At 29.1% G+C, this 27,473-nt stretch overlaps 1 protein-coding gene across 1 annotated transcript in view; it reads left to right on the top strand.

The window, feature by feature from the left end:
* The first annotated feature begins 4,845 nt into the window (after window positions 1–4,845).
* LOC111036173 overlaps window positions 4,846–27,473 on the top strand; it is a 33,679-nt gene continuing 11,051 nt past the window's right edge. The window contains exons 1-5 of the mRNA XM_022318099.1: window positions 4,846–5,075; window positions 18,965–19,040; window positions 24,188–24,326; window positions 24,433–24,575; window positions 25,527–25,647. Coding sequence (XP_022173791.1) covers window positions 18,989–19,040; window positions 24,188–24,326; window positions 24,433–24,575; window positions 25,527–25,647 — 455 coding nt within the window. The 5' untranslated portion in view covers window positions 4,846–5,075; window positions 18,965–18,988. The remainder of the gene's footprint in view (window positions 5,076–18,964; window positions 19,041–24,187; window positions 24,327–24,432; window positions 24,576–25,526; window positions 25,648–27,473) is intronic.

Here is a 27,473-nt window from a genome sequence, read left to right as displayed (position 1 = left end):
TAAAAAGAAAAAATTATTTTATCTAATCCAATTATCCACTCATTTCAAAAATCGAAATTGTCATTTAAATGAAAACTGAAACACTTATAGCAATGACAATTTTAATAGATCTATTCTATTAATATTTTCCATTTTCACTTAAAAATTGAGTACAGCTTTACAACTCCAATAAATGAATTTGCTTGATTATGATTATAACCGTTGGTAGGAAGTTATAATGTATAGCCATTGAATTTCTGACTTGGAGTTTATTTTAAAATTCCAAGAATCAGATTTTAAATAATTAGCTGTATTATTGAAGAAAAAAAAAGAGTGAGAATGCTTGGCGGATCACCCTGTATAATAATTATTATTATTTATAAATTGATAAATATTGTTTTAAACACGTATTTTTAAATGTTTTTAAACCAATAAGTATAAAATAATATGGTGTTGGAATCTAGAAAATAATTAACATATTTTTTTCTCGGAACACCCGAAATATTTATTCAGTTGTAATTCGAGTGGCATAAAGGTTCATTGAAAATTGAAATGGATATCAAGCGACTAGACTATACTTAATGTATAGGCAGTCAAAGTAGGCATTATAAAGGAAGTAAGACAAAATTGTCTATTTAAACTATCATTATTCGATAAGAGAATTAATATAGTCTGTCCAAGGATACTGACATATACATATAATAATAATATTATTTCATCTATAGTAAGTTATCCCACGTTTCAATTATCGCAATCCGAAATTGTGCATTTATATGTTAGAGGTTAGACCTTGTCGGATATCCCTGTGATTTACATTATCTCTCATTACCACTGTTAGTTTTTACTCGTGATTACTGATTTTTTTTATACTTCGATATTATATTCATGGAAATATCGTTCCGTGGATTGTTAATAGTTCAATATTATATATTATATTAGATATACAGACCTAGGATATCTATTGTATAATGTATACTAATTAAGTGCGATGCATAGAATATATATTGTGTAATATGTAAATAATATTATACTTTAATGTAATATTACACACGGTAGGGATTTATTATAATCAAGGCTCGCAAGTTCGTGCATTTGCATATCAATCTTCCCAGTCGTATAATAAATGATGGGTAAGATAGACATTTGCTAGAACGTGACAAGATTTGATACAATATGACATTTCATTTTACATATAATATTATCTATAGGTTTTAGGAATATTTGTCATATTTTGGCGTAATTACGAATTTATTTATTTTTAAGTTGTTGATAACACTGTTAATATTGATAATACTTTTGATGCAAGTATAGATACTTTTTTTATAGGCATAAAAACAACATTTGTTTGAGATATGTTATTTTTGTTTAAATTTGAAGTCAAAACAATAAGTTAGGTCTATTGGGAAGTTTTATATTATGCTTTTACATTATTTTCGTACAATCAATATAATTATAAATAAAGATAAATAAATAATTTTACTATTGTACTATTGTACTGGAATAACACAAAAATAAGATAAATATAAATATGGCACCTGCCTAAAATTATATTAAAATCTGATGTTAACTTTATGAATCTATATGATTCTCTACACTTTTAAGTGCTGGAGAATAATACCAGACTCAAGTATTGGAATTACGATATTACCTTCTTCTAGATGTCCATAGGGCTCTCAAGGTTGTGTTTTCAAGAATTTGATTAAATACACAGTGCAACATATTGAGTGTATGTCGTGATATGTCCATATAATATAATATAAATATATAATGCAGTCAATAATAATATATTTTATATTAAATATCTTACTTGAATCGTAGTTGTCTCTGGGTTATACTGTAGAAGTTTTTAAGTGACACAAATGAACTACTCAAAATACTAGAACCAAAATAATAAAACACACTGATTATTGCTAGTCATAAGGATTCCAGTGGTCTCTCGCAGCATTCAGTTTAGAGAAGTTGTTAGTGTACTGCGACTGGCTAAGGTACGACACAGTTATGCTGACCAAAAAGTAGTAGACGACTTCATCCGAGAGATAGATTTCTCTTCTGCGGCAAGGAACTTTTTTTTACCATACTTTTTCTCCAACGGCATGTAAGAAAGCTACATGTGGCACACGCCCTAGGCTTTACCGTTGCAAATAGGTACGTGCCGAGATCGTATAATACTGTGATATTGGATTGAGTCCATGCGACTTGTAAGTGTTTAAACTGAGTCCAGTTTATTATCTTAATATCTTCGAATTGAGTCCGTATAGATAAAATATCCATATAATTTAAACGAAAATAACGTAGGTAGTCCAATGTTCACGGAAGATTTGATGGCAATAAAACCATGTAATGTCATAAAAATTGACTGTTTTACAGATTACATTTTAAATAATTACTTTGAAGATGACGTTGCACAGTTTCCTGCCAAAGTTCTGTGTGATTTTTCAGCAAGTACTAATCGGACCACTAACTATTATGAAGATTTTCAGTCAAAATTAAATGCATTTTGTCACTCGGGACATCAAAATATTTTTATTCTGTTGGCACTTTTCTGGGAATATAATTCGATGTATACATCAAATAACGAACAAAGCAACGAAACCAAAAAGCAATACATTGGAAAAGGAACAATTTTTATATGGGCACAAACAAACAAATATATAAATAAACCAATTTGGACATTCGATTTTTTTAAATCTGTATCATTTAAATTTTCACCATCAACTGTTTAATTATTGATATTACTGAATTATTATATTGACCTTTTATACTTTTTATTATTACGATAAAAAAAAAACGGTGTAAACAATCTAATAATCACACACATTTTTTGGGCGACTATACTTAGCTAACCTCCACGTGGTGTCTCCTGGATAACGCTAATAGGCTAAGAGACTCAACTCGAACAACCTAACAATATTGGTCGGACTCAACCCCAATAATTCAAAAAAAATTTCGGTACTCAAATTCAATGTTATCCGTATTATATATAGGTAGACTCTTTTTGTCTGTGACAATGATTTATTGGGGTCTGGTGATTTCCTATTTCTTCGTGCGCCAGTCTGGTATGCATTTTATTAAATTGTTATATCGATGAGTGAGCATATCATTACAATACCATTATAAATACAGAATTTAAAGCTTACAGAGTATACAATTAAATAAACTCAACAATACGCTGGATATTGCATATTGTATTTATATATTTATGTATATTGTTTTTGAACTTATACGAGACCCAAATAAAAATAGCAAAATCAGATTTTTAAGAAAAACCAAATCATTTTGCTTACAAAATAAAAAAAAACTTAACGTATGATATACGTACATTAGGTTAAGTAGGTACCATTTATATTAAAATATAAAGGTGCGTTCACAAATCACCGTGTCATGTAGAGTTGAATACACTCTACAGTACGTAGGTGACGTATAAGTGTGTAACCAATGTTATGTTGCCTGCATATTGAATTTACGGAAAACTATTCAGCGAGTTATGAATGCTCAAATAATACATTTACTACGATACTTCATACTCAGAAGCACATAAATACATAATACATTTTTTAAAGTTATAGTGTGCTTATAGTACCAAAATATTAGATAAATATTGAAAAAAATATTGTTTGAGCTTTAAAGTTAAGAAGAGTCCAGGAATACAACAAAGGTATAGTACCCGCCAAAAGTCGTGGTTCCATTATATAACACTCGGAGCTCATTTAAACTTAAAATACTTGAATCAAAAAAAAAAAATCGATCTCAATATTCTATACCTTTATACGTCAATATTTTACGAAAGTATTTCGCTACTGCAGCTTTCCTATTAATGAAATTAAATTTAAACTGGGCAGCAATGTTTGTCATAACTTATAAAAACCATTACCTAAGATAAATAGTTAGATAAATTGATTGTGAAAATGTATCTTTATAATAAACTATAAATAAAAAAGCATACTCTTCCCCATTATATTCTTTAGACTTAAGTTACGTTTATTAAAATTCTGATTTCTGGAATTTTTAAGTATATACCTACCTACATAAAACCTATACAGACCATATTCTCGAATACTTGAATTTCGGATGCCAGTTAAAGAATTTTTCATGGTTTCACAAGTTTACAACATAATTATTTAAAATTACAAAATTACTTAAGTACCTACATCTTTGAATTATTGATTTATAGTTTTTGATTTATTAAGTTTAAAACCATGGTAAATTTAGAATTTTAAAACATCACTCCTTGGGGTTAGGTAAACAACCACTCCTTCTATGTGGTATAGAAATCCCAATTATTTGAAAATATGGTCTTTTAGTGCGATTGAAAATTCTAAAACTCAGAACTTAGTATAAAATATTTGAAATCGAAAATGTATGACGTTTTGGGGAGAGAAAAATGAGCATGCATAATGGCTCATTCCGTAAAATAGCTAGCCATGTTATAGTCCAATGTCCAAACCGTATGAAAACTTTTTTTTCAATCGTACAAAAATCGACTTTAAATAATACATACATAGTTGACCAGTTTTGCAAATGGATAACTCCGTTTTTACGTACCTACCTTTATAAATTTATGGCTGTACCCACGCCAGCAAATACAACGACGCAAGCGTGTCGGCATTTGTTGTGGTTGCGGTTGTCTGGGGCAGTATGTTCGCGGTCGACCGCGGCCAATCGGACCACTGATCGGCGGGAAATCTGTCTGCGCGCGTTGTAGAGGTCCCTACCAACATACCCTACTCGCCCCCCACCACTGCTTTTCCGTCAGCCCATCGACTACCTACCTATGTGTTATACACATATATCATTACGTACCCACAATGCCATTAGAATATATTAATGTTATTTTTATCGTGCCCGTCGAGTCGCGTTTTTTTTTTTGTGCTCGGACGAACACTCGAGGCGGCAGCTAGTTTCAGTTTGGTGCCCGCGCGATCAGCAACCGCTGCAAGTCATCAGGACGTTCGTCTATAATCTATACATAATATACGAAAAATATATTATTTTACATAGATTCATAACCGTCAGTTCCCATATGACCTAATCTAACAGAGTCCGAAACTCTTTTTTTTAAGTCTGTGAATAATAAATCGTTTAACAAATACGAAATCGTAAGTATACTGATCATAAAATCTTATCCACACCATTGAGGCACGGCAGTACATTATCATTATTCTGTACACAATTAAGCACGGACGCACAAACGAAATATAATAAGTTATTGCAGGATAGGTCATAATATAATTTACCCATGGTAATTAAATTACCCCCTATGTGACCATAGGACAGTGTACTGAAGCTGTACACAATCAGTAACACCTGTATATTATAAACACCCCCACAATAGTCCTAAAAACTAATTGTTATTTATGAAAATTTTATTTTCACATCACAATTTCAGAAATCTAAGATGAGAATGCGGTAATGTTCAAATGAAAAAAATGAACACAGCCAAATTTGTTTACTGTAGTATCGATTAGTTTGAAAGAAATGTATTTGACATAATAATGAATATTATTGTAACGAATATACTATTAAAGAAACTGAGATACTTGAAAGTAGTATGCAATTGCATTTTTATGCTGCATAACTGTATAAGCAGCTTTTACAATATACAAATATTTTAATTTTAAAATGAGTTCCAATATAAAACTATAAAATTGGCAATTGGTTTACAATATTTTCAAGATGAAAACTTCACAAAATATGCCCTTTGTACCAATGAAAACCTCTCATTGTTTTGAGCTGTTTTCTATAAAATGCATAATATGATGAAATATGTGGTTCGTACGTTTTTAACTCAAACAATTTGCATAATAATACAAAAATTAATTTTAGCAGTATAAATCACAAAACATAGAATTTTATGGTTCCTAATCAGAATATTTTACTAGTTAAATACCAAAAAAATATGCTTTTATATAATGTATTTATATATGGGGTCCTATGACACAATGGCCGCAGGTCAACGAGTGTCGATAATCGATAACTACTATGCAAATACAATAAATGTATCTTATACATGAAAATTATAATATTCTTATGATTTCTGATGGGGCGATGCTATTATGATAAGGCACCAAGTATTGTCTACAGTCCAATACGAACCTAGGGAATGCTACTGGGGCGAAGATTTTTATGCTACAATGATGACTTTTTTTGAAGTCCTAGCGTCATTGTAACGTTCTTGCTTCATAAATTCGTAATTCACTCCGACTACTATGAAAACTGAGTGATTTTCTCGCAGACAAAATAAATAATGAATAGTCATAAGTATACATCTGGGGTGTTTCTCTGTCTCTCGTTTGTTGAGCCTTCCCCCTCCCCCAACTTTTGGCCAACTCTATTATATGGAGATGTAAAATTCATTATCGCAAATTCACAAAACTATTATAAAAAAAATGGTATCTCCGGCTTTTGCTTTGGCATATTTTTTTGGTATCGATCAGTTAGAAAAAAGCATACAACTATACCGTCCCAACTGCTGCTGGCTTACATCTATAGGTATAGATATATCCTGCAATGATACTAATAAAAGCAGTAACTATACTAAAATCAATTTTTTGAGGAAATTCAGTTTTGTGTTTTTTAATCATCGGTTAAATTATATGCAGAATGATTTAATTTGTAATATTTAATCAAAATTTAATTTTTGATATTTTTTAGCCACTGCATTAGCAAGACAGTATAATTACAAGATATTTCACACTTACGTGATGATTTTACTCCACTGCATCGCAATTAAATTAATCTGCTCTTGGTGATACACCTGGTTAAAATGTTACTGCTAGCTACTATAATATTATGTATAAGAAGAAAGTGTATAATATTATACACTTCAATACTTCATCCGAAACGTATAATATACGATGTAGAGCATGACCATCGAAACAGAAAAACGATTCAATATTAATTTACTCATTTATCATTCATTTCTTGACCCATATTTTGAATAACATACCACAATATATTTTTTTTTTTTTTTTATATCTATGCTATTCCTAATCATATGCGTGTTTGAGGGTGGGATTAAGGAGGGTAATCCGCCGGCTTTATTGAAAATGTGTACATGTATATATCTAAATCGAAATTTGGGTGGAGTTTTTTTTTACCTATTTCACTTTGAGTACTAAAGATAGTATTGGTCTATGGTAAAGATGTAGGTTTGGAAGATATTATTAAAGCTAAAATGGTTAGGAAACCATAGTATACCTAATTTTAATAATCGATTAACATCTTATAATATTTGTAAAATTGTAAAAATAATAGATACAATTTTACATCTGTTTTATTTTATTGTAAAACCACTTTAATGAACTATTATCCTAAGTATAACCTATGTATCCCTATGACGTATACCTACATTTTAATAATTCTTTAAAAAAAAAGTTTGTGGAGCCACAGGATGCTCAATAAAATACAATATATAAAATCTAAATTAAGTAAGTATACTTAAAAATTCCGAAAATAAAAATTTTAATAAATTCATTTTCATTATTGAAAGGAAATTTGGGGTAATAATGCTTGGTAAATTACCCAGTATATAATATATAAAATCGTATCGACTATTTATCACAGATATATATTGTTATTCTTAAATTCTTATATTGTTTTATATTTCATTAGGTTTGGATATAAACTACAACCAGCCAAATTTTAGATTCTTAACCACCCTCGCCTCTCTTCTTCATGATTGATGATATCCATTATTGTACTATAATAATAATATACGCTTAGCTCCCTCAAATAATTCCAAACCCCTCAATTACTAAGTCGGAGATTTTTCTTATACACATCAATCACTGAGACTAATAGTGATCTTAATTACTTAGACACATTGTCGTTTTTATTGAGTTATTACAAATTAAGTAGGTAAGGTAATTGGTTTAACGAGTTTTGATTTCAAATGTGTGTCTATTATTTTATTTATGATTGTATCATGTCCAAAAACTTTTCTTATGATATCTAGGTTAGCTAGGATCAAAATTTCCAAAACATGCGTGCAACCATGAGGAGGGTGGTACATTTTTAAAACACAGCCAGCAATAGAAAGCCATTTTAAACAATTTGAATTCATTGTACGTCTATCTGAGTATAAAAGGAATCGATCTTAATAACGATTTATATAAAGCTAGAAGGCTATGGGCATGGTTTAAGTCCGATGAATTACGACGGATTAAACCCTGAAGTACGTAAAGCTTTTCAAGTAATGGATTCGATGTGATTACTGAAAGATAAAATATAATATGGTCCTTATCTAAATACTAAGTTGTCTACTTACTCCATTCGAGGCAAGCATTGGTCATTATGATATCTTTGTAGTCATAATTAATTGCATTACGTATTTTGAAGAATGACATATTTTTAAACTAATTTATGTTTTAGGAGAACCCAACTGCTCCTCACTAATTAATAATCTATGAATTTTGTTGATATTGCGATGAGCTTATTGTTATTTTTAAAATGATTAGTAGTTACCTATTGACTTCTATTTTTATCTATTTTTGATAATCTATACATCCTATCTTCATCCCAACCAGTCTCAGTTTGGCAATACAAATTGTTATCATTGATTTCGTTCAATACCCAATCGTGAAGAAAAAATTGAGGTTTTAACAATGTTATTGTATAATTGCAAGCGTAAAAAGTATACGGTACCTACTTGAAATAAATCCCCATACTAACTGTAATTTTTGGGTGTAACTTTAGAGAAAAAAATATTTAACCTATATGACAACGATTAAGTGTAATGATAAGCACAGTTAAAGTGTGAGATACTACAATTATATTTTTGTGATTTTAAAGCTAACATCCTTGTCACTTGGTGAGGTGGACTCTACTTCTCCACTCTAAACTTATGGGCGAATTTTGTTTGGCTTGCAGACAATAAATTGACTTATAGATTGACTTAATATTTTTTTTTCATGTTAGGTTTTCATTTATTTTCACATTAATTTATAATTTTACCTTTACTTTTTTTCTGATAAATATTATGTACATTAAATATTTATAACTCCCCAATCTTCCCCAATTCCTAATGTCAGTGTGTAGCCTACCATATGTACTTATTCATTTTTGACATTTTTGGTTTTTTCTAAACCATTTTTAATTAATTTTTTTTTTTTAACTTCTATTGGTTAATTTTTCTAAGTTTGTATTTTAATATACCTAGTAAAATTCACCAAAAAATATTATTATAACTATTTTTTTGGTTTCCTATAATAGCTAGTATAGTGTTTCTATATAGACTTAAGCTCTGTCAATAATGTATCTCAACTTATATTAAACATTTATTTATGTAGTATTATAGTGCAGTATTAAATCGCAGTCATAAATGTCTTTTCGCCGACTATTGCATGCCTAAAATTAATATTGTTCTTTAATTTTGTAAACTAACTCATTAAGATATACCAACGTCCAACCTATATGTAATGTATAGGCAATTATTATTATACGGATATTAATACAAACTCTACACAACCCTACTGCCTATTTTCAATTAAATATTCTTTATAACAGTCCTTTCCTAAAACTAAAAACTAAAAAACGTTTTTGAACTCAAATGTTATTTTAAAACCCATTAAAAAAGGCAAATTTTACATTTCAACAAATGACATGACTGAAGTAATAACACTTTGACTTTTAAAGAAAAGAGGACTACAATCATACTTTTCACTTTTCAATGACTTTCAGACAGTATTCCAATATTTACGTTGCAAAAAAAATAACATTAAAGTTTAAAGTAAAATATTATTCTGGTAAGTACTTTTGCGCAAACTATTTTAATTGAAACAACATTTTTCTTATACAATTCTACTTAGTAGAACTATTAGTAATAAGTGAATAGTGAAAAATGGCTGGATAAACCTGCAGTGATTATATTATAATTTTGACAATATATTTTAGGGGATGAGTCCGATTATGTGTCGTAGTATAATATTTCTATCAACTGTTAACTCTCATTTCATGTTTGAAATTATATATTTTTTCCATATTTCATCATCACCCCACGTTGAATATTTGAATGTATTTGAACATACTTATCATTATGTAATGCAATTATTTTAGCATAAGAAAAAAGAAAAATATATTGTATTGTTGAAATTATTTATTTTACAGATTTTAAACACAATTTCCTATAATAGTTGATTGGATAAAAAAATACTAAGGAACACTTTTTTTCATTTACTTATTTATTGAATTCATAAGTCCAACAAAAATTTTATTAGTGTACAATATTATGTCATACCATATAAAAAGTAAATGCACTTTCCTCTTTGTAGGAAATATAATTTTAATTATAATTTTTCTATTCAATTATTTCAATTTGTCTAATTTGTTTTCGTATAGTTGCAAAAATATATATACATTTTCGTTAAGTAATAGTTGTAGTTTTTGGCACTTATTTACTTCGTCGGATTGGACTGAACTGTTTTTGATCAAATCCCCGTGATTCGTGACTTTTAAGTATTAATAGATTTATCCGGGGTGAACCGTCAAAAATTCGATTTCGACAACTGATGAAGGACACCCTAAATTAAATGTTATACACCGCGCACCTATGTCCTAGCAATAAACAATAAATTATACGATAACGAACATTCGCGGCGGTCGAATTAGAACTTGATTCGAATTTTTAAACTAAAATCTCGTCATTTTTTTATTTTATTTATCAATACATTTTTATTAAACACATCCGTAGTCCTTCAAATCTGGTCACATTAACCCTTATAGTAATAATAATAATGACGACGGAATAACCGGACAACAATGAAACAATACGAACTTGCCGGTAGTCTGGTTAAACGCGTGTGCAATAACATATAATATAGCGACGACCGTGCATAAAGCTGGTGCGGATAGCCGTGATGTGGACGAGTTTTAGTAATAATTATGTGCATTTGGTGGGTTGGTGGGTTGGTGGGGGCGGGGGGCCGCTTACTCGTGATCAAGGTCTTTTTTCGATGTACCGCGATGACAATACTCGCGATGTACCAATTATAATAATAATAATAATAACATCACCATAATGTACTCTCGTGTTCCTATGTATAGGTGCCCGATTAGTTTTAGTTTTAAAAACACATATTGTATCAGAAATATATATAAATTTAGACACATATTGTAATGATGTGTAACCTACCTACATATTATAATACCGGACACACGCAATCGTGATACAAAATAATAATAATACCTAAGTACGCTTTATGTCAAAAGTCCCATCGTCGTCGTTCGGTCATTGACCAATCACGAAAATATTAATGTATATATTAGATTCAAGTATAATCCACGGCCTTTAAAAAACTTTGACCTTTTAAAATTGGAATGCTCTGATTTTAAACAACTTAGAAATCGGTAAAATACGTTTGAGAACGCTCAATTTAAATAATTTTTTGCCAACTTTTCCATAATTAATAAATTTTATCGACCGTTCGAGCTCGATATTCGGAAGTGGTCTGGATATAAATAGCGAAAATCAATATTTCGAAATGCATATAATAGTTTTATGCCCTTTTTACTTAAGTGTTTTTTGGTCTACTAGTACAGTTTATCGACATTTCGATTGTAGATAGTAATATTATTCTAGATTTTCACAATAAAATTTGTTGTGTTTTGTGAAACTATGATCTGTCAGTGAACTGTAAGTTTTTCTATAATTACGTATAACGGTTTACGAGTCGTCGAAACGAGTAGTCAGCTCATTGAGCCTGAACCTATGTCGTACCTCCCTGTAATAAATTGTATCGGATTTTACTTATCGCAGATTTCTTGTAGGATATTTTTTGTTATAAGTTACTTACATCCATACACTAATACAAAAATCCTCATGAAATTAGACCATTACACTAAAGTAGCGTTACACAACATTATAAGACTAGATATCTTCAGATTTTTCCTGTTTCTCTTGATATTCAAAATAACAAAAGTTTAGTGCATAATATATAGGTAGTGGACAGAATAAGCAATAATTTATCGGTCAATGTATTATCAATATTAGTATTGAACTTTTTACGTTTTGAACTTCAAATGTTTTTATTTATATTAATATTCCCTTGTATTTGAATTCTATAGACTTAAGACAGTAGATTATTAATGGATATACTTGGCTGTATCTACTTGAAAAAATATTTTGGTATATTAAAATATAAAACAATTTTTTATCAATCTGTTTGTATCATTTTTAGACAATTATATTTTTATTTTTTATTGCTTCAAAATCCCAGCCCTATACAAATAAATATGCCGTGTGGTATAGCTGAAACACGATCGCCAAATTATTTTATACTATGATAACGTTTATGACTCAACTGAGATGGGGACATAAAGTCATTTCAAATTTGCAGTTTACGTGCTTTACCTATCTAAATACATTTCGGGTTGCTAATGCGCCTTTACCCTATCATACAAGGACAACAATAATAATCATAATCACAATGACAGTTATTGAATTTTTTTCGTTAATCATTACGTGCGCATGGCACCATGGGCATTACATTTTTTTTTTCATCTCTAGCGCATAGTTGTTACTTGTTTTCGAAACGGACATAATATATAATGTAAATAAGGTGTCTGCGCATAAGCGCGGTGAACCATACTTCCGTTTGGTGCAGGATAACACGGTATAACAACGTTTTAGATTCGGTCACAACAATAACTACATATATATTATAATTATCTATACGTATACAGGGTGTATATGAAAGGTGTGATTATTGAAACGTGATTTCAGTATAAAACCGTCAACTCCGCCACATACACCCTGTTTAAAATAGGCATGTGTCTAGGTGGTATATAATATGTAACCATATACAATATACATAAATTTATATACATAACAATGATCGCTAAATTAAATATAGAGGTATGTCGCGATGGTTTCATGCACAAATAACTCCTTTTTCGCTATCTGGGGGCCTCCCGATGGTATGTGCGCCACTGTGTGGGTATTGTAATAATACTATAATATAGAGGTATTCGTCTATACCTATTTATTTATATGCATAGGATATTTAGATAATAATAAACTAGTAATATATTAATGTACTTAAAAAATGTTATTTTACAATAAAAATTTAAAACGTGAAGGAAATATTGACATTGACGACGGGCAATATGCGCCTGTAATAGGTTTTATATACTACATAATTTGTAGAGGAATGATAAATGATATAACACGATATCTGACTGAGCGCTGATGAACTTTAAAACTCATTCAAGACAGGAAAATAAGTAAATCATAATAAACTGGTATTCTAGATATATAATAGATTGTTATTTTAAGAACTTGAGACTTACAATGCACGTTTGCGTTGTGCAGCAGGGGAAATCTTACCTTAAGGTACCACGAATCACGATGTCGTCATAGGTACATAGGTATTTTAAAAGTTATATCGAACTCGTAATATCTATACAAAATACAAATGCATTTTTATAAAATGACAACGATATAAATTAGTAGAAAAAAGTATTCATTTGTTGAGTGTATAGCATAAAACAAATTGGATAAGTACCAATGGTCAAATAATTGTAAGAGTACATTTTTTCTTCACGCCAACATAATTAATAAAATTATTAAATCGTTTCGTAGTTTTTACGCAACCGGTATAAAACTATTCATTACATTTGTGAAACATTACTGATGAATATTTTAAATCGGACGATATTATAATATTATTGTAGGTAGGTACTAGCCACTACGTACTACTATTCAGCATACGCACGTACATTGTGTTGCCTACCTATTGTCAAATAGGTATACACGAATTATTTATTACGTTGTAGCCCCGATAATGTCGAATAATATATCATCATAATTAATAACTATTGGGCTCGAACTTCGTGACATTTGCATATTTTTTTTTGTCTCACTAAATGTATTTCTAGTTATGTTATTAATTAATATCATATTATTATTAAATAGTAAAAGATTTTACTGTACTTATATTACTTACTTCGAAGTTGTTTTAAAATTACCATTTGTTAGTTTACTATTTGTTGATTATTAGCGAAATATACTTGGCAATCAACAGAACTTTTAATAATAATAACACAAGTGATATCAAAATCTACTTAAGCTAAAAATACATAATATTAGGTATATTATTTATGTGTCATATGAACATTAGATCTTGTTACATAACACCTGTGATAATACCTCTAATATTATGATGCTTGGTTTCTTTTTCAACGAGTTAAAAACTTTTGTTTTTGTCATAACCGCAGTCTACAATAATATTACACTGATATTTCGTGATAATTAATAATATACTATATCTATAAATATAATCATCACACCTCAGGGACTCTTTTCCTAGGTCATATATTATATTATGAGGGGCATCGCACCCTTTTTCCGAGGTAACCTAAAAAGTCCTTCAGGGTGTACCTAACCTGGCTCGGCCCGAAGGCCACTGTGAATACCTGCGCTGTTTGCGCCTTTACGGTGACCGATCTCTTCCAAACCTAAAAAACTTTCTTCAAATATAATTGTCGTTTACTGCGCCAAACATAAAACATTGTTTTTTATTGTTAGGTAGCAATTTATTTTCAATAAAAAATTCAAGCTTAAGCGTCGAGGATCATCGCCGTCACAATAAAATACAAATAATACTTGGTTCATAATTTATTCTAAAGTATATACACATTATTATTGTGAGTAATAGCTAATTATGACTTATGAGTAGTTATATTGCTTAGAAAAAATGATAATATATTATTATATTATGTACATGCACAAAAACAGGCTGTATAAAATAAAAATATTAAAATTGATATGCTCGTTTGAATATAAAGTTAACACTTGGAGAATTTATTAAGAAAAAACAGCCAGGTACATAATTATAATATTATAATCGAACGTCTTTGAAAAATATTATGTAACGTAGAACACGACCGAATAAGATAATTAATAATCTGATTGCTTTCAAAAAAAGGTTATTATTGGTTGATATTATGTTGTATTATAAACTTCCAATGTCTTTTGTTTATTTTGTTCATGTTATTTCATTTGCCACGTCATATAAAGTATATAATTTCTTGCCAAGTAAATTAATTATTGAAACAAAATAAGTATATTTTAATTAAATTTACTTAGCATTCATTTATGATATCACATCTTTATAGTGCTTTAAGATCTGTTCTTTTTACTTTGCCGTTCTTTACACGTAGTTAGACGAAGTGTTTTTGTTGTGGTTATAAATGCCCATAAAGGTAGACTACAGGTAGTACCTGTTATGTAATATTTTAAGTACAATATTGTATAAAACACAATTAATTAACTAATGATTAAAATTAATACAATAGGCTGTTGTTTTTTCGGAACAAAATGGAATACATTGAATGTTTTTGACAACCACATCGATGCAGACCCCGAATAATATTTTTATGATATAACAGTATATTCAATTATAGGTGTTACGAGATTCGTCAGCACAGCACTATGGTCTCTGAAACAAAAATTTATAATTTTGTACTAGAGAATTCCATAACTAGCAGTGGTAAACTTTTTTTCCTTAACTCACATTTAATATTTTTACAACCATCCAGCCTAAATATTTTTCGCTGCTCTCGCAATAGTGAGTTCATAGGTTATTACATACTAGTCATTAAATAATGGTTAAATAACCTTCCAAAATGATTCAAACGTCATATTCGTTCCATTTCCTATAGGAAAACCACCCACCAATTATATTTTGTGGATCACGTGATTCAAATATACCTCCACCGATCCGCCACCAATGCCAAATATGTCTTATAAATCGTGGTATCGATATAAAAAACACAAAAACATATTTATTTATTTATTTTTAACTTCACCCTACGATAACATGGCTTAATTACCAACATATTATTTAAACTCGTAATTTATTAGCTCACACATTATTATGATTTTCATTTTAATAAAGAGGTAGATACGTAACCAAAAAAAAAATTCCAATCTCTACTTTTGCCTAAAATACAGTACGAATGTAAGATACTATAAGATGACACACACTTCTGAGAGATAATAAATTAAAGATACAGTACAAATAAGCAATAAATAAAGTTAATATAATTTTTTGTACAAATACTCAATTTAATACCATAAAAGGCCATGATAGAAATCGAAGTTTTCAACTTTGTTTTCAGGAAACCAATATACGAATTATTTGACTATTTAACACAATATATAATTACGAGTGTTTAAATTATAATAGAAAGTAACAGAGATTCTGGCATTAAAGTTACAAAACGCAGTGGTAAATGATTACCAATATCCTTAGGTACTTTCAATATTACTGTTGTAAAATAAAAATTACTTGGACTCAAGTGGGTGAAATAGAGAGCATATTTTTAATGTTCTTATAAAATATGAATACAGTAGGGAAGAAAGTATATAGTGAATAAGAAATTATAAAGGTCGTCAGATATGTTCACACCTAATAACAATGAGCCGGGTGCGAGATGGGTTAAAGGATACAATAGTCCGACGGGGTGTCCGTCTGCCTTTCGTGTTGTGTATCAGACAGTTATTCTCGTTTAGGTATATATGTGTGTTAAGGTGTACGTTATTCTAAAACTGTTTTGATACTGTGCCTACATATAGATAATTTCATAAGAAACGAATATGTTATACTTACCTTTAAGACTATCGTTGTTGTATCTCCAATTGATTCGGAAGCTGATGCTTCGATGGGGTCTGGTTCGTTGTTCGAGGGTACCATAATAATATTATACCAACTTGTTGACTATGTGTTTACCCTTTTGGCATATTGTCGAATTATGAGAGATGAGATGAATGGTACCTTAATCTTAAGCAGAGTTAATATTATAATTTTGGAGTGACCTATTGAGGATTTTACGTAAATTATATTATATAGGCTTTTGATTAGGCAGGATAAATACAGAGCATCCGATAGGTTAGGTTAGGTTAGGATAGAAATACGATTTCAATAATATGATAGTGATGAAAATTGTAATCATATTTCAAGACATTTAGTAATTTGAGTGTTTTGATTACAAGAATATAAGTATAAGATATTATATATGTAGACGGAGAGTGCACCTAAAATACACATACGTTTAATTAATTAGTTTGTTGAAAATAAAGGGACATAAAGGGTGTCACCGATTTCCCATTTTTGGGCTTGTACGGTATATTTGTGAGCTCGGAGATGATGGTCTACTTTTTTAGTCAAAACGATCGATATAGTTGGAGTGAATTATATCCTTTTGGTGGTCATGGTCGGTAGGGGTGTGGTAATTTTTTAATATTTTGGTCTGGCCTTATTGCTTGAGAATGTTAGGTATTTTTATGTGGTCTATTATTCTTTTGTTTCATGATTTCGTAGGGTGGCATACTGGCATACATGTAGTGTCTGGTCCGTTGGAATGTGTCTCGTGTCTGAGTCACTATTCGAGGCCAGTTTAAGGGTGTATATAGTATATTTTATATTAATGTTCGGTTGTATTTGTTTTTTAGGAGCACACATGTGTTTTATTAAAATTTTGCAAAATATTTTTTTATATTTTTATATTGCATTACTTTTTTATATAACCATCAAGTGTACTAGAAATTTCAGCTAAGATCTGGTCGATATTATTATATCAATCTCATAATAGAGATGATGATTGACGACCAAAGCTACGATCCAACAGCAACAATTACCCGAAATGCTTTTGTATAGTTACTATTCCATTATCTATAGGCTACAATATATGTTAAAGTATTTCGTACCTACCTATAGGTAAATATATTTAATATTTATCCTAAGAAAAATGCGATGTGACTGCTGCTGCTCGTATATTATTTAAAACTAACTTGAAGTGCTTGGAATGACGACTATTCTTACGGCTTACTTCGTTAACTCTAGCAAAATATATGTAATGAAAGGTACCAATAATTTGACAAGTTTTTTAAAAAGTATATTTTAATAGTATGTAAATCGATATTTTTTTATTGGAGAATTCGTATCTCTTGCACTTCAGAATCTTATCCTTTAAACTATTACTAAACGCATAATGTTATCTGATAGTTGATCAAATTATGTTATAATATATATTTTGTAGATTTTCAATTTAAAAAATGTACCAATTTAATATTTAAAAACAAACCACATGTTTATGTTTTAATAGTTAATACCTATTGCCTATTGGTTAAGGGTTATATTTCTTGGGAATGCTTAAATTGTATATTCTATACTTAATAATGACTACCAAATGCTTAAAATATTACTCCACAGTAGACCTTTTTATATAATGTTAACCGTTAGACAACATTTACTGCAAAAAAAATTGTTCTATAAATGTAAAGGTAAACTATAAAGCTATAAATTTTCGTATAATTAAAGCAATAGCTGTATACTTGTGTGATGATCGCATGTACACGTTTTGGCTTTTTATAGCTGCCTGTTTCAACTTCTTATCCCTAAATATAACCTTAGAATTCTCCAATGGTGGGCAAGTTAATGAAAACTATTATTTACTAAGTTAAGTGAACGCAAGATCATTAAGTTAAAAGTGAATATAGTTAACAAATAATAAACTTAACTCGTTAAGCTTATAATTAATATGGCAAACAAGATTAACTTAACTTAGTTTTATAACTATAGTTATTCTAGTTTTTTAATTAGCACATGGGTCACATAAAGAATTAACTTAACTAGTTAATGTCCACTCTTGGAATTCGCATTAGTTCACTGTATATACTATAACTATATATATTATAATATTATGCTCATGGCTTACAAATGCTGTTCTAATTCCAATACTTTTATATTATTCACCTTCGTGTGATTATTATAATATTATACGCACCGTTAATTTGAAATGTCGAGGAATGATGATATTAAAATCGCCGGCAAGATCTTATCCTACATTGTATTATAAGTTCATACACATCAATCCTAAAAGTCCAAGGTCGTCGTTCTGATTGTTTTTTTAAATTTTATTTCACAAACATTTTAAGTATACGTGATTTATTTTACCTAATTTACTATTTGCATTTGTTATTTTCCAGGTCACTTTCGTCGATCCCGCCATTATGAAGCGATCCTACACCATAATCTTGATGGCCTCGCTGTCCTTAATAACAAGTATGTGCCCTTTGTAAAAATGTCCATAGAACCATGCACCTGTCCGTAGTGGTAAACGCGTTTTTATGTACACGCACATGTATATATATTTCTCCAGTAATAAAATATACTGTTGAGTCAAAGGTCCATTAAATAGGTCAAATTGACCATTGCGTGCAGCATAAATGAAAATCGTGGGTTTTGCTGTTACAGGGTAGCACCCCTTTCTACCCCTCATTATTATCCAGCACACCACGTAAACACATTATTCTTTTTTTATTTTATTTTCAACGAATTACTTTCTTGATGGCTTTAACGCCAATGACGCGTTGTTTTATACATACAAAAAAAGTAATTTTGTCTAGATTTTAGCTACAGGGGTTAATGGGTATTTCAAAAGTAATTTAAAAATGATAGCGAAAACAATAAGTGTGTTTTGTATTTTAATTTTATAACGTTGAATCGAATGTAAAACAACTAAATATTGACTGAAGCCTGAAGACGTGTAAAAAATAAGCAAGTTTATTTATAAAATTATTAAAATTATTTACAACCATAAATTGAAGTACAAACATGATATACTAACATAAGACAACAATAAGTTATTTTTTAGTAAAATAATACTAATATTTTTACATTTTTTTTACTACCTAAGTGCTGTATAAGTTCTAAAGTATCATTTATTGATTTTGCATAAACTAATGACTCACCCGAAGTCCTGAACCCTTTTAAACCTTCCTAACCGTTCTAACGGTTGTAAAACCTAACCTAATATAACTTTTATTTTATTAATCATGTTTTTGTTTTTATGCATTTTTATGGTTGAAAAATTACAATTTGAATTACAATTTTTACAATGAAATATATTAAGATCCAAGTTTAAATTTTCAATTGATAGGTACAATAATTATTAATAGGGCGACGAGTTTCTTTTTGAGAATATATTAGTAAATTAATTATGAATCATTTTTTTTGTTTCACCGGCGTATTTTATAACTTTTCAAGTAATTTTGTTATTACCTAACCTCTCAATAGTTTATTGACGTACTAAAAGGTTTTATGGCACGACCATGTATTTACATACATCTTGAAATTTGAGTTCAATAGTATTATTATTACTTATTAATACATATATATTATCTATAAACGTGAAAAAAATATTTTCGTAATGTATTTTGCTCTTTAAGCCAAAAAATTTTAAATGGCTAGAACAAAGAATTTCAGTGTATAATTATTATTAAATAATCTCATTGTATATACTGTGAAGTAAATAATAGTAAGTTGTTAAATAAATATTTAAGTCAACATAAATTGTGTTTCAATAAAATAAAGTGTTTATGATAATAGTAAATTAACAACAATTTATAATTTATTAACATAAAACAAATAAAATAAATTGATACTTTTTCAGCTACATGTAACTTCTAACATTCGTCGATTATTTTAATTTTATAAATTTAATATTCTAGAATGTATTGTAGTTACTAATCTATATAACCTTAGTAGTTGATGCTGTATCAAGAAAAAAAATGAACGATTTGAAATAATTTATGTTTATTTGAACACGTTATCAGTTATTCAAACATAATCGAACACAAATTGATCGACCAAATTACATTTCTAACAACACTTTCCATTCGTATACGTCATGACTATAAATCAGTTGTTACTTATTAGTTAGAATTATTATTTTTCTATAACACGTGCATCGTACATCCGTAATTAATAAATAACAGTGTATATTGTACCTATTTATTTTACAGTCATTAATTGAATTAAAATTGCACGTTGTTTGACTTAAAATCTAAACAAATCCTATATCGTCCTCTGTAAATAATACTATTATCTATCAAACCAATTATTTTACACTGTTCTTTTAATTATGCATGCATTTCTATAATATAATATATATATCTAATGTTTACTGATCAATATTAAAAATTGTATTGTTTGAAACGACGTATTAAATATTCAAATAATGCACGGGAATTTAATGCCGACAATGGTGGATTGGATTATTAGCAGTATATTATATATAGTCATGCATGTAAATGATATAACGTCGAAAACTACAAGACAATACACATAGCTGAGTGTACTCGTATACACAAAATGATTCACCATGGCACCATGCTGAACGCTATTTTTTCCTTTAATAATGAGTTTATTCAAATCCTGATTTTAGGAATTCTCTACTATTATACTTATTGACGATCGTCTTATTTTCAAATATTTTATACCATGTTGTGAGTGTCTTGACATCTTGTAGAGATTTTATAACTCCTTTTTCCGAATGAGAATCGATTTTTATCCTGTAAATTGTTAAGTCTATGATTTTGATAGAAAAATATTGATGTATTCAAACCAAAATTCGGACAAATAGCTTTTGAGTTATATAACTCATTTATACTAAGCATGATAGGGTCGTATGATCTAGGGATTATGATTATTTGAATAATTTTTGCAATTAATTTTAATCTATTGACGTTTTATATTTTGTAAAAAATGTTTGAGTTCAATAATCACTTAACTAAATATCTGTAATATATTTTATAGTTTTTTAAACCCATTTTTAAATACTATTCTCATTTGTATCTAACTTATATACATATTTTAACTACTCAAAGCTACTAGTTTAAATTTTGATTTAAATACACCATAATTTTCAAAAAAATTATCTGCTTTATAATTTCGAGTTAAAAACGTTGATTCTATTTTGATAAAATGAAGTTTGCATATTAACACAGGACACTTGTGTAAAAAATCTTTGAACTTTAAAATAAAGCTATTAATAGTACACTAGAAATTCAGAATTTTTATTATAAACTTATGTGTACGTACATAATAATATAATATGAACTTCCATAAAAATCCACACAGAAAAATAATTATAATGATGTCAACATAAAATGGCGAAAAGAGTGTCATTCGCTACAGACGTTGTGTGAACTGTGCATTCCGCCTTAATTTCCACCACCCAATACATTTCATTTTAAACGACTAAACGTCAACGAAAACGTTTGTGTTTTAATTTTTTTCTCCTAGACCGTACAGCTGTGTAGAAAATAACGTAATAATAATATGTATGTAAATTGTAAATGTAATTATAAAACTATATAACTCCACATTAATAGTATTTTTAATTACTACGCGGTAATGTCGTCGCCGCGTGTGTCCTATATTTGTATGTTGTCAAATATTTTTAAAACAATGACGTGTTTTCGGCGATTTACAAATTCCATGAGAGTGAAAAACATTAAATATCTCATCGTGGTATTAATATAACGCGTGTGCCAGCCTATTAATCGTACTTTCGTACGGTATGCTTGTAGCGCAGAACTAAAAACAAAGTTTTCATTCAAATTAACTAAAATGCTAATTTCAAAAAATATTAGGTACCCATATATTTTTTAAATGTAAAATCTTGATATGGTTGTAATGATATAATTTTGTTCTCAAAAAAATTGATATAATATTTTTTTTTTTAAGAAACACATAACAATACCATATTCGTTATTAAATAGGTACTTTTAATTTATTGTACATTTTATTATTTTTGATAAACAATTTATACTATAATTTATTATTGCACTCACTTATAAATTACCTAATCAAATAGTGTTTCGTTTAAAGTTTAAACAAATCTTATAAGCGATTATTATAATATACACATCGATACATCTTAAAATTGTGTTAAATTATAATATTATATACTTATCACATCGAAAGATAATGTTCAAATTTCAACTTTGTTTAAAATAACATATTATATTACATTACAAGTATTATTTAACTACTTGTTCACTTTTGGTCGCGTGTTCAGAGCTCTTGTATTTTAATGATAGTAAATCAAAATAATTTATATCTGTCATCTATATAAATATTATATACACACGTTTTATTGTGGCGATGAATTGAAAGTTTCACACTTCCCGAACAATTGTCCCAAAAGAATGAATGAAACAGGTTATTTTTATAAGGGTCGATAAACCCTTAATGTTAAGGGGTGCATAGGTACTCTGAAAAACAAGCGTCAGTATCATATTTTAACATATAATATTATATACACACTATGTAAGTGCTTAGAATTCTGCACAACCGGCACGTACTTGCACCAATTGTATGTGTGTTTGCATTGAAAATAAAACAATAAAACTTATACATTATGTCACTCATTTTAGTAGGTAGGTAACTCTATTTTCGTTTGCTCTCCTCGGTCACGTTGAAAATCGACAATTTGGTTAACTATTAACAATTTTTTGTATCACTATAACATGCAAACCTTACAATTAATAATACTCATAATTAAAATTCGTAGTATTACATTTTTAGAAGTATTGGTTAAGAAAATTCACACCTTTTATCAGTTAAAAATTAAAAATATACTCGGTTAAATAGCTAATTTTGTAGGGATTACGATTTACGACTTAAAGAATTTACTGAGAATTAAAAACAAAAAATGTATCAAATTCGGAAATATATTATGTGACTAAAATAATTAAGAATATAATTTTAAAAAATCATTATTATTTTTGGTTATTTGTACAACAATTTCAAATGAAAAAAGTCTCATATCGTACCTTTTTTAGAAATAACAATTAAACAGATAGCCATGTATGCACAATTTAATATATTTATTTAAAGTGGTTCTATAATTTATACTTAATACATATAAATAAATAATTTGTAGTAAATACACTTATGAAATGTTAGTACATATTTTGTTACTTATCAAAAACGTACAAACTACTCACTGTCTTACCCCATCTATTAAAGTACCAGCTGTCGCTGTGTCAAATTTCCAATCAATAGAAGCTAGGAAATATAAAACTTTTGGAGCACCCTTTTATCCAATATCGTGTTTACCACAAACAAAACGAATTTAAAAAAAAATCCAAACATTGCATATAAAATGCATGCCTAGTGCGAATTGAAAATGTATAGAACTTAAAATATACTATATCCCACTACACAAAATAATTTCAAACCTTGTTTATATCAAACGCACTTTTATGGCATTTTTGTTTTTATTTTTTCTTAACTTTCATATTATGCCTACCTGCAATGACGCGTGTCGAGCGTCAGTCGTGTATAATTATGATTACCATCTCTGTCAGCCCATGATATTTTCATTTATGGTAATAATACTCATTGTTTATCGTTTGCAGCCGAAGCCGCTCACATGATATACGCACAAAACTGTGGTAAAGAAGAGTACAACCGGTGTATCGCTCTGGCCGACCCGCTGGTGAAAGATCCGCATTTCATCTACCCGGGAAATCTAAAGGACATCGATAACATATGCCGGTAAATTATTTTATTAAACTCGTCGCAATAGACATTTCGCTTCGTCTACAACGTATAGTGATATCATATTTATATTTAACTGTTGTTTTATATTCATATTTGTTAGCACTTGGACGCTGTTCGTTGATTGTACAAAGCGGTACACCGAACATTGTTTCGAGGAGAGCAAACGGAAAGTGTTTAACAAAGCCGTTGAAAACTCTATCGAACTGGTCCATCAAATGTGCACGTCGCCTCAATACCAGACAGGTTGTTGATCCGTAATAAATAATAATATATTATATCGCCATACAGCAGTGTCTCGACGTATGCACGAATATTATATAAATCATAATAAAATACATAATAATAACGAAAATCCGATGATATTAATCTTGTATCAATATTTTATGTTAATCTTCCGTTAAAATCTTTGATCACCTAAATTGTATTTTCTGTTTTTATATTTATTAGTGTATTAATAATGCAACTCCTTTTTGTATCAATTAAGTGTACAGATTTATTTATTAGTTATACTACGGGTTAATTAAATTATTAGTAGGACTCTGTCAGCTGTTTAGTTCGTTAACCTACCCATTTAGGGCTTTGGCCAATGGTCCCCCTTTTTAGCCTTAAAATGTAATATCTAGAATTTAAAATATTTAAAAATAAAATACCACAATTAAATTTTTTTTTAAACGGTCCATTAAAGTGGTCGCCATTGGGTGTCTTTTATTTTTCACTTGTCTTATTTCAAAAATCAATGTGTATATATATATATCATCACACATGCTTATTGTAAATTATATATTACAATTTTTTTATTTTAAAATAAAGTTAAAAGAAAAAAATATATGTGTGAAAATAAAATGTACACAACTTTTTTGAAGTTTTGAAAGTACCGAGTATTCAATTAATTATACTTTATAATTTATTTAATTTTAGGTTTCCATAGCAATTATAATATCATGTAGAAGATAAAATTTATAAAACTTTTGTTTTAGAGAGATATTGTAGTAAACTATAGATTAGAGTTTAATCATTATAGACTCCTGGCCAGAGCACGAGTAGACTCAGTGGAGTCCAGTACCTAATTATCTATTCTTTTCTCATAGAAATCAAATTAAATTAAAACTGTTATAACTATATTATATATTTCAGTATTTGCTGTCAATTATTGTCTGTATTTTTATAAGCTATCATATCATGTTCGTTTTTCAGAATATTTGAAACACGCTTCGTGTTTACGAACCACACTGTTTGACGACTCACGTTGTGGGAAACACTATCGATCTTTGGCCGGATTCATCTCGAACGATACCAGTGGACCCAGTATTTGTTGGTAAGATGCGACATTCGTTTTCGTAGACACGATAAATTTCGAAACCAGCCGACCTATATTAGACACAGAATAAAATACGCGAGACGCAGTGGAGTGGTTGCAAGTGCGGTGATTGTCTGCTCCTACAAAATCTAAAATAAAATAATACAATTTTAAATAAACCCCCATTGATTCATACATTATACATTTTTAAATGTTAAAAGAATTACCTATTTCGATTACAATAATAATAGGTAGTTATTATGTATCATTTTAATAATAATAAATAAATTTATACTCAATACTTCCCTGAAAGGCGATAGTGAAATATTCAATATTTCAGTTATTTTTTATGGTAAACGTTTATACAAGTCATATGAAAAACTCACTCCTTTGTACATTATTAATATTATAATGCATGTTTATTTCATTAAGTAAATATTATAATTGTTAGTAAATTTGAAAAACTGCTCATTGATTAATATTTTTGGCTTGGTCACTGAAGTGTGTCATAATAATTTTATTAACGTGAGCATATTATTAAATACAAATATGACACTAAACTTTGTATAACAGGCACGTTGTATTGGGATCGGGAGCGGTTAGGAGGAAAAATTAAATCCTCACTAAATATTTTTAAAAAAATGTTTCATAAAGATATTATTGATTATCCCGATTGACATCCATGACTTTTATAAAAATCTATGTCAAACAACGCTTCTATATGGAGACATAATATAGAAATATTCATACGATAAATTAACAATATTTTATTTATTAACGATAAAAATATTTTATTTTTTTAATTATGAATTTCCCACTAATTTATTTTCTATACGTACGTGCCTAGTGCAAGTTATATGTTTCCGTCATCTGTTACCATCGCTCTTGTTAACCAAAGAAAATAAGTTAATTTTATACTACTGCAGTACCTACTATATCTATATAAACAAGCTGCTGTTATGATTTTGATTTATTTCATAGCCAGATTGTTAAAACCTTTTTTTTGGAATCCTGTTTTCCGATAATTTTGTTAGAGGAATAATATGGGAAAGTATGCGACTGTAAAAACCACCAACTGCATTAAATATGTGTACAACTGTCCCTTTTGTGCCACACACCTCCCCCCCCCCCATATTCTCCTGAGCACGGAATTCCAGCCATACCAAGTGGCCGACAAGCCTGTTGCCTACACATTATATATTATGCAAGTAAGCAAGTTTAATAATGATGTACTTGACATGTTATTATATCTCTTACGGGAGGTCCCTGTCATGTGTGACCAGTGTCTATTATGACACTATGACCGTATCGCAGTGATGTTTTTCATACTATCAGTACCCGATACGTGTTAAGATAATTTTACTAAATTATGATGACAATATTGGTCAGAGGCATATAATTTTAAAAAAATGCATAGGTATATAAGTTTAAGCACCGTGACTTTCTAAATCTTGTTTTCAGTTTCATTTACATAATAATATAATATAATGTGGCCGCGCTCAAGCTATTTCTGAATGTTGTCACTGTTTATTCGGTATTCTTGTTCTCTTGTTAATATAAATCTAACAACATCAAATACCTACGCATTGGTATAATATAACGGTTTTGTAACTTTCGCGGTGTATTTTTGCAAGAAAGATGAAAATCGTCTAAAAAATCGGGTATATAGGACGTTCAATATATATCCAGATTTACATAAAACATTATACAATCAGCCAAAATTTAAATTTCTAAGTCGTTGTACTAGAGACAAGTATAAATAAAAAAAATATATACGGACATAATTTATAAAACAATTAAAATTTATTGTGAAACTGTAGTGTATTCCCCCCCCCCCCCCCCCC

Source organism: Myzus persicae, unplaced genomic scaffold (genome assembly GCF_001856785.1).
Source record: "Myzus persicae strain clone G006 unplaced genomic scaffold, MPER_G0061.0, whole genome shotgun sequence".
Taxonomy (NCBI): domain Eukaryota; kingdom Metazoa; phylum Arthropoda; class Insecta; order Hemiptera; family Aphididae; genus Myzus; species Myzus persicae.
This window is presented reverse-complemented; position numbering and strand designations above follow the sequence as displayed.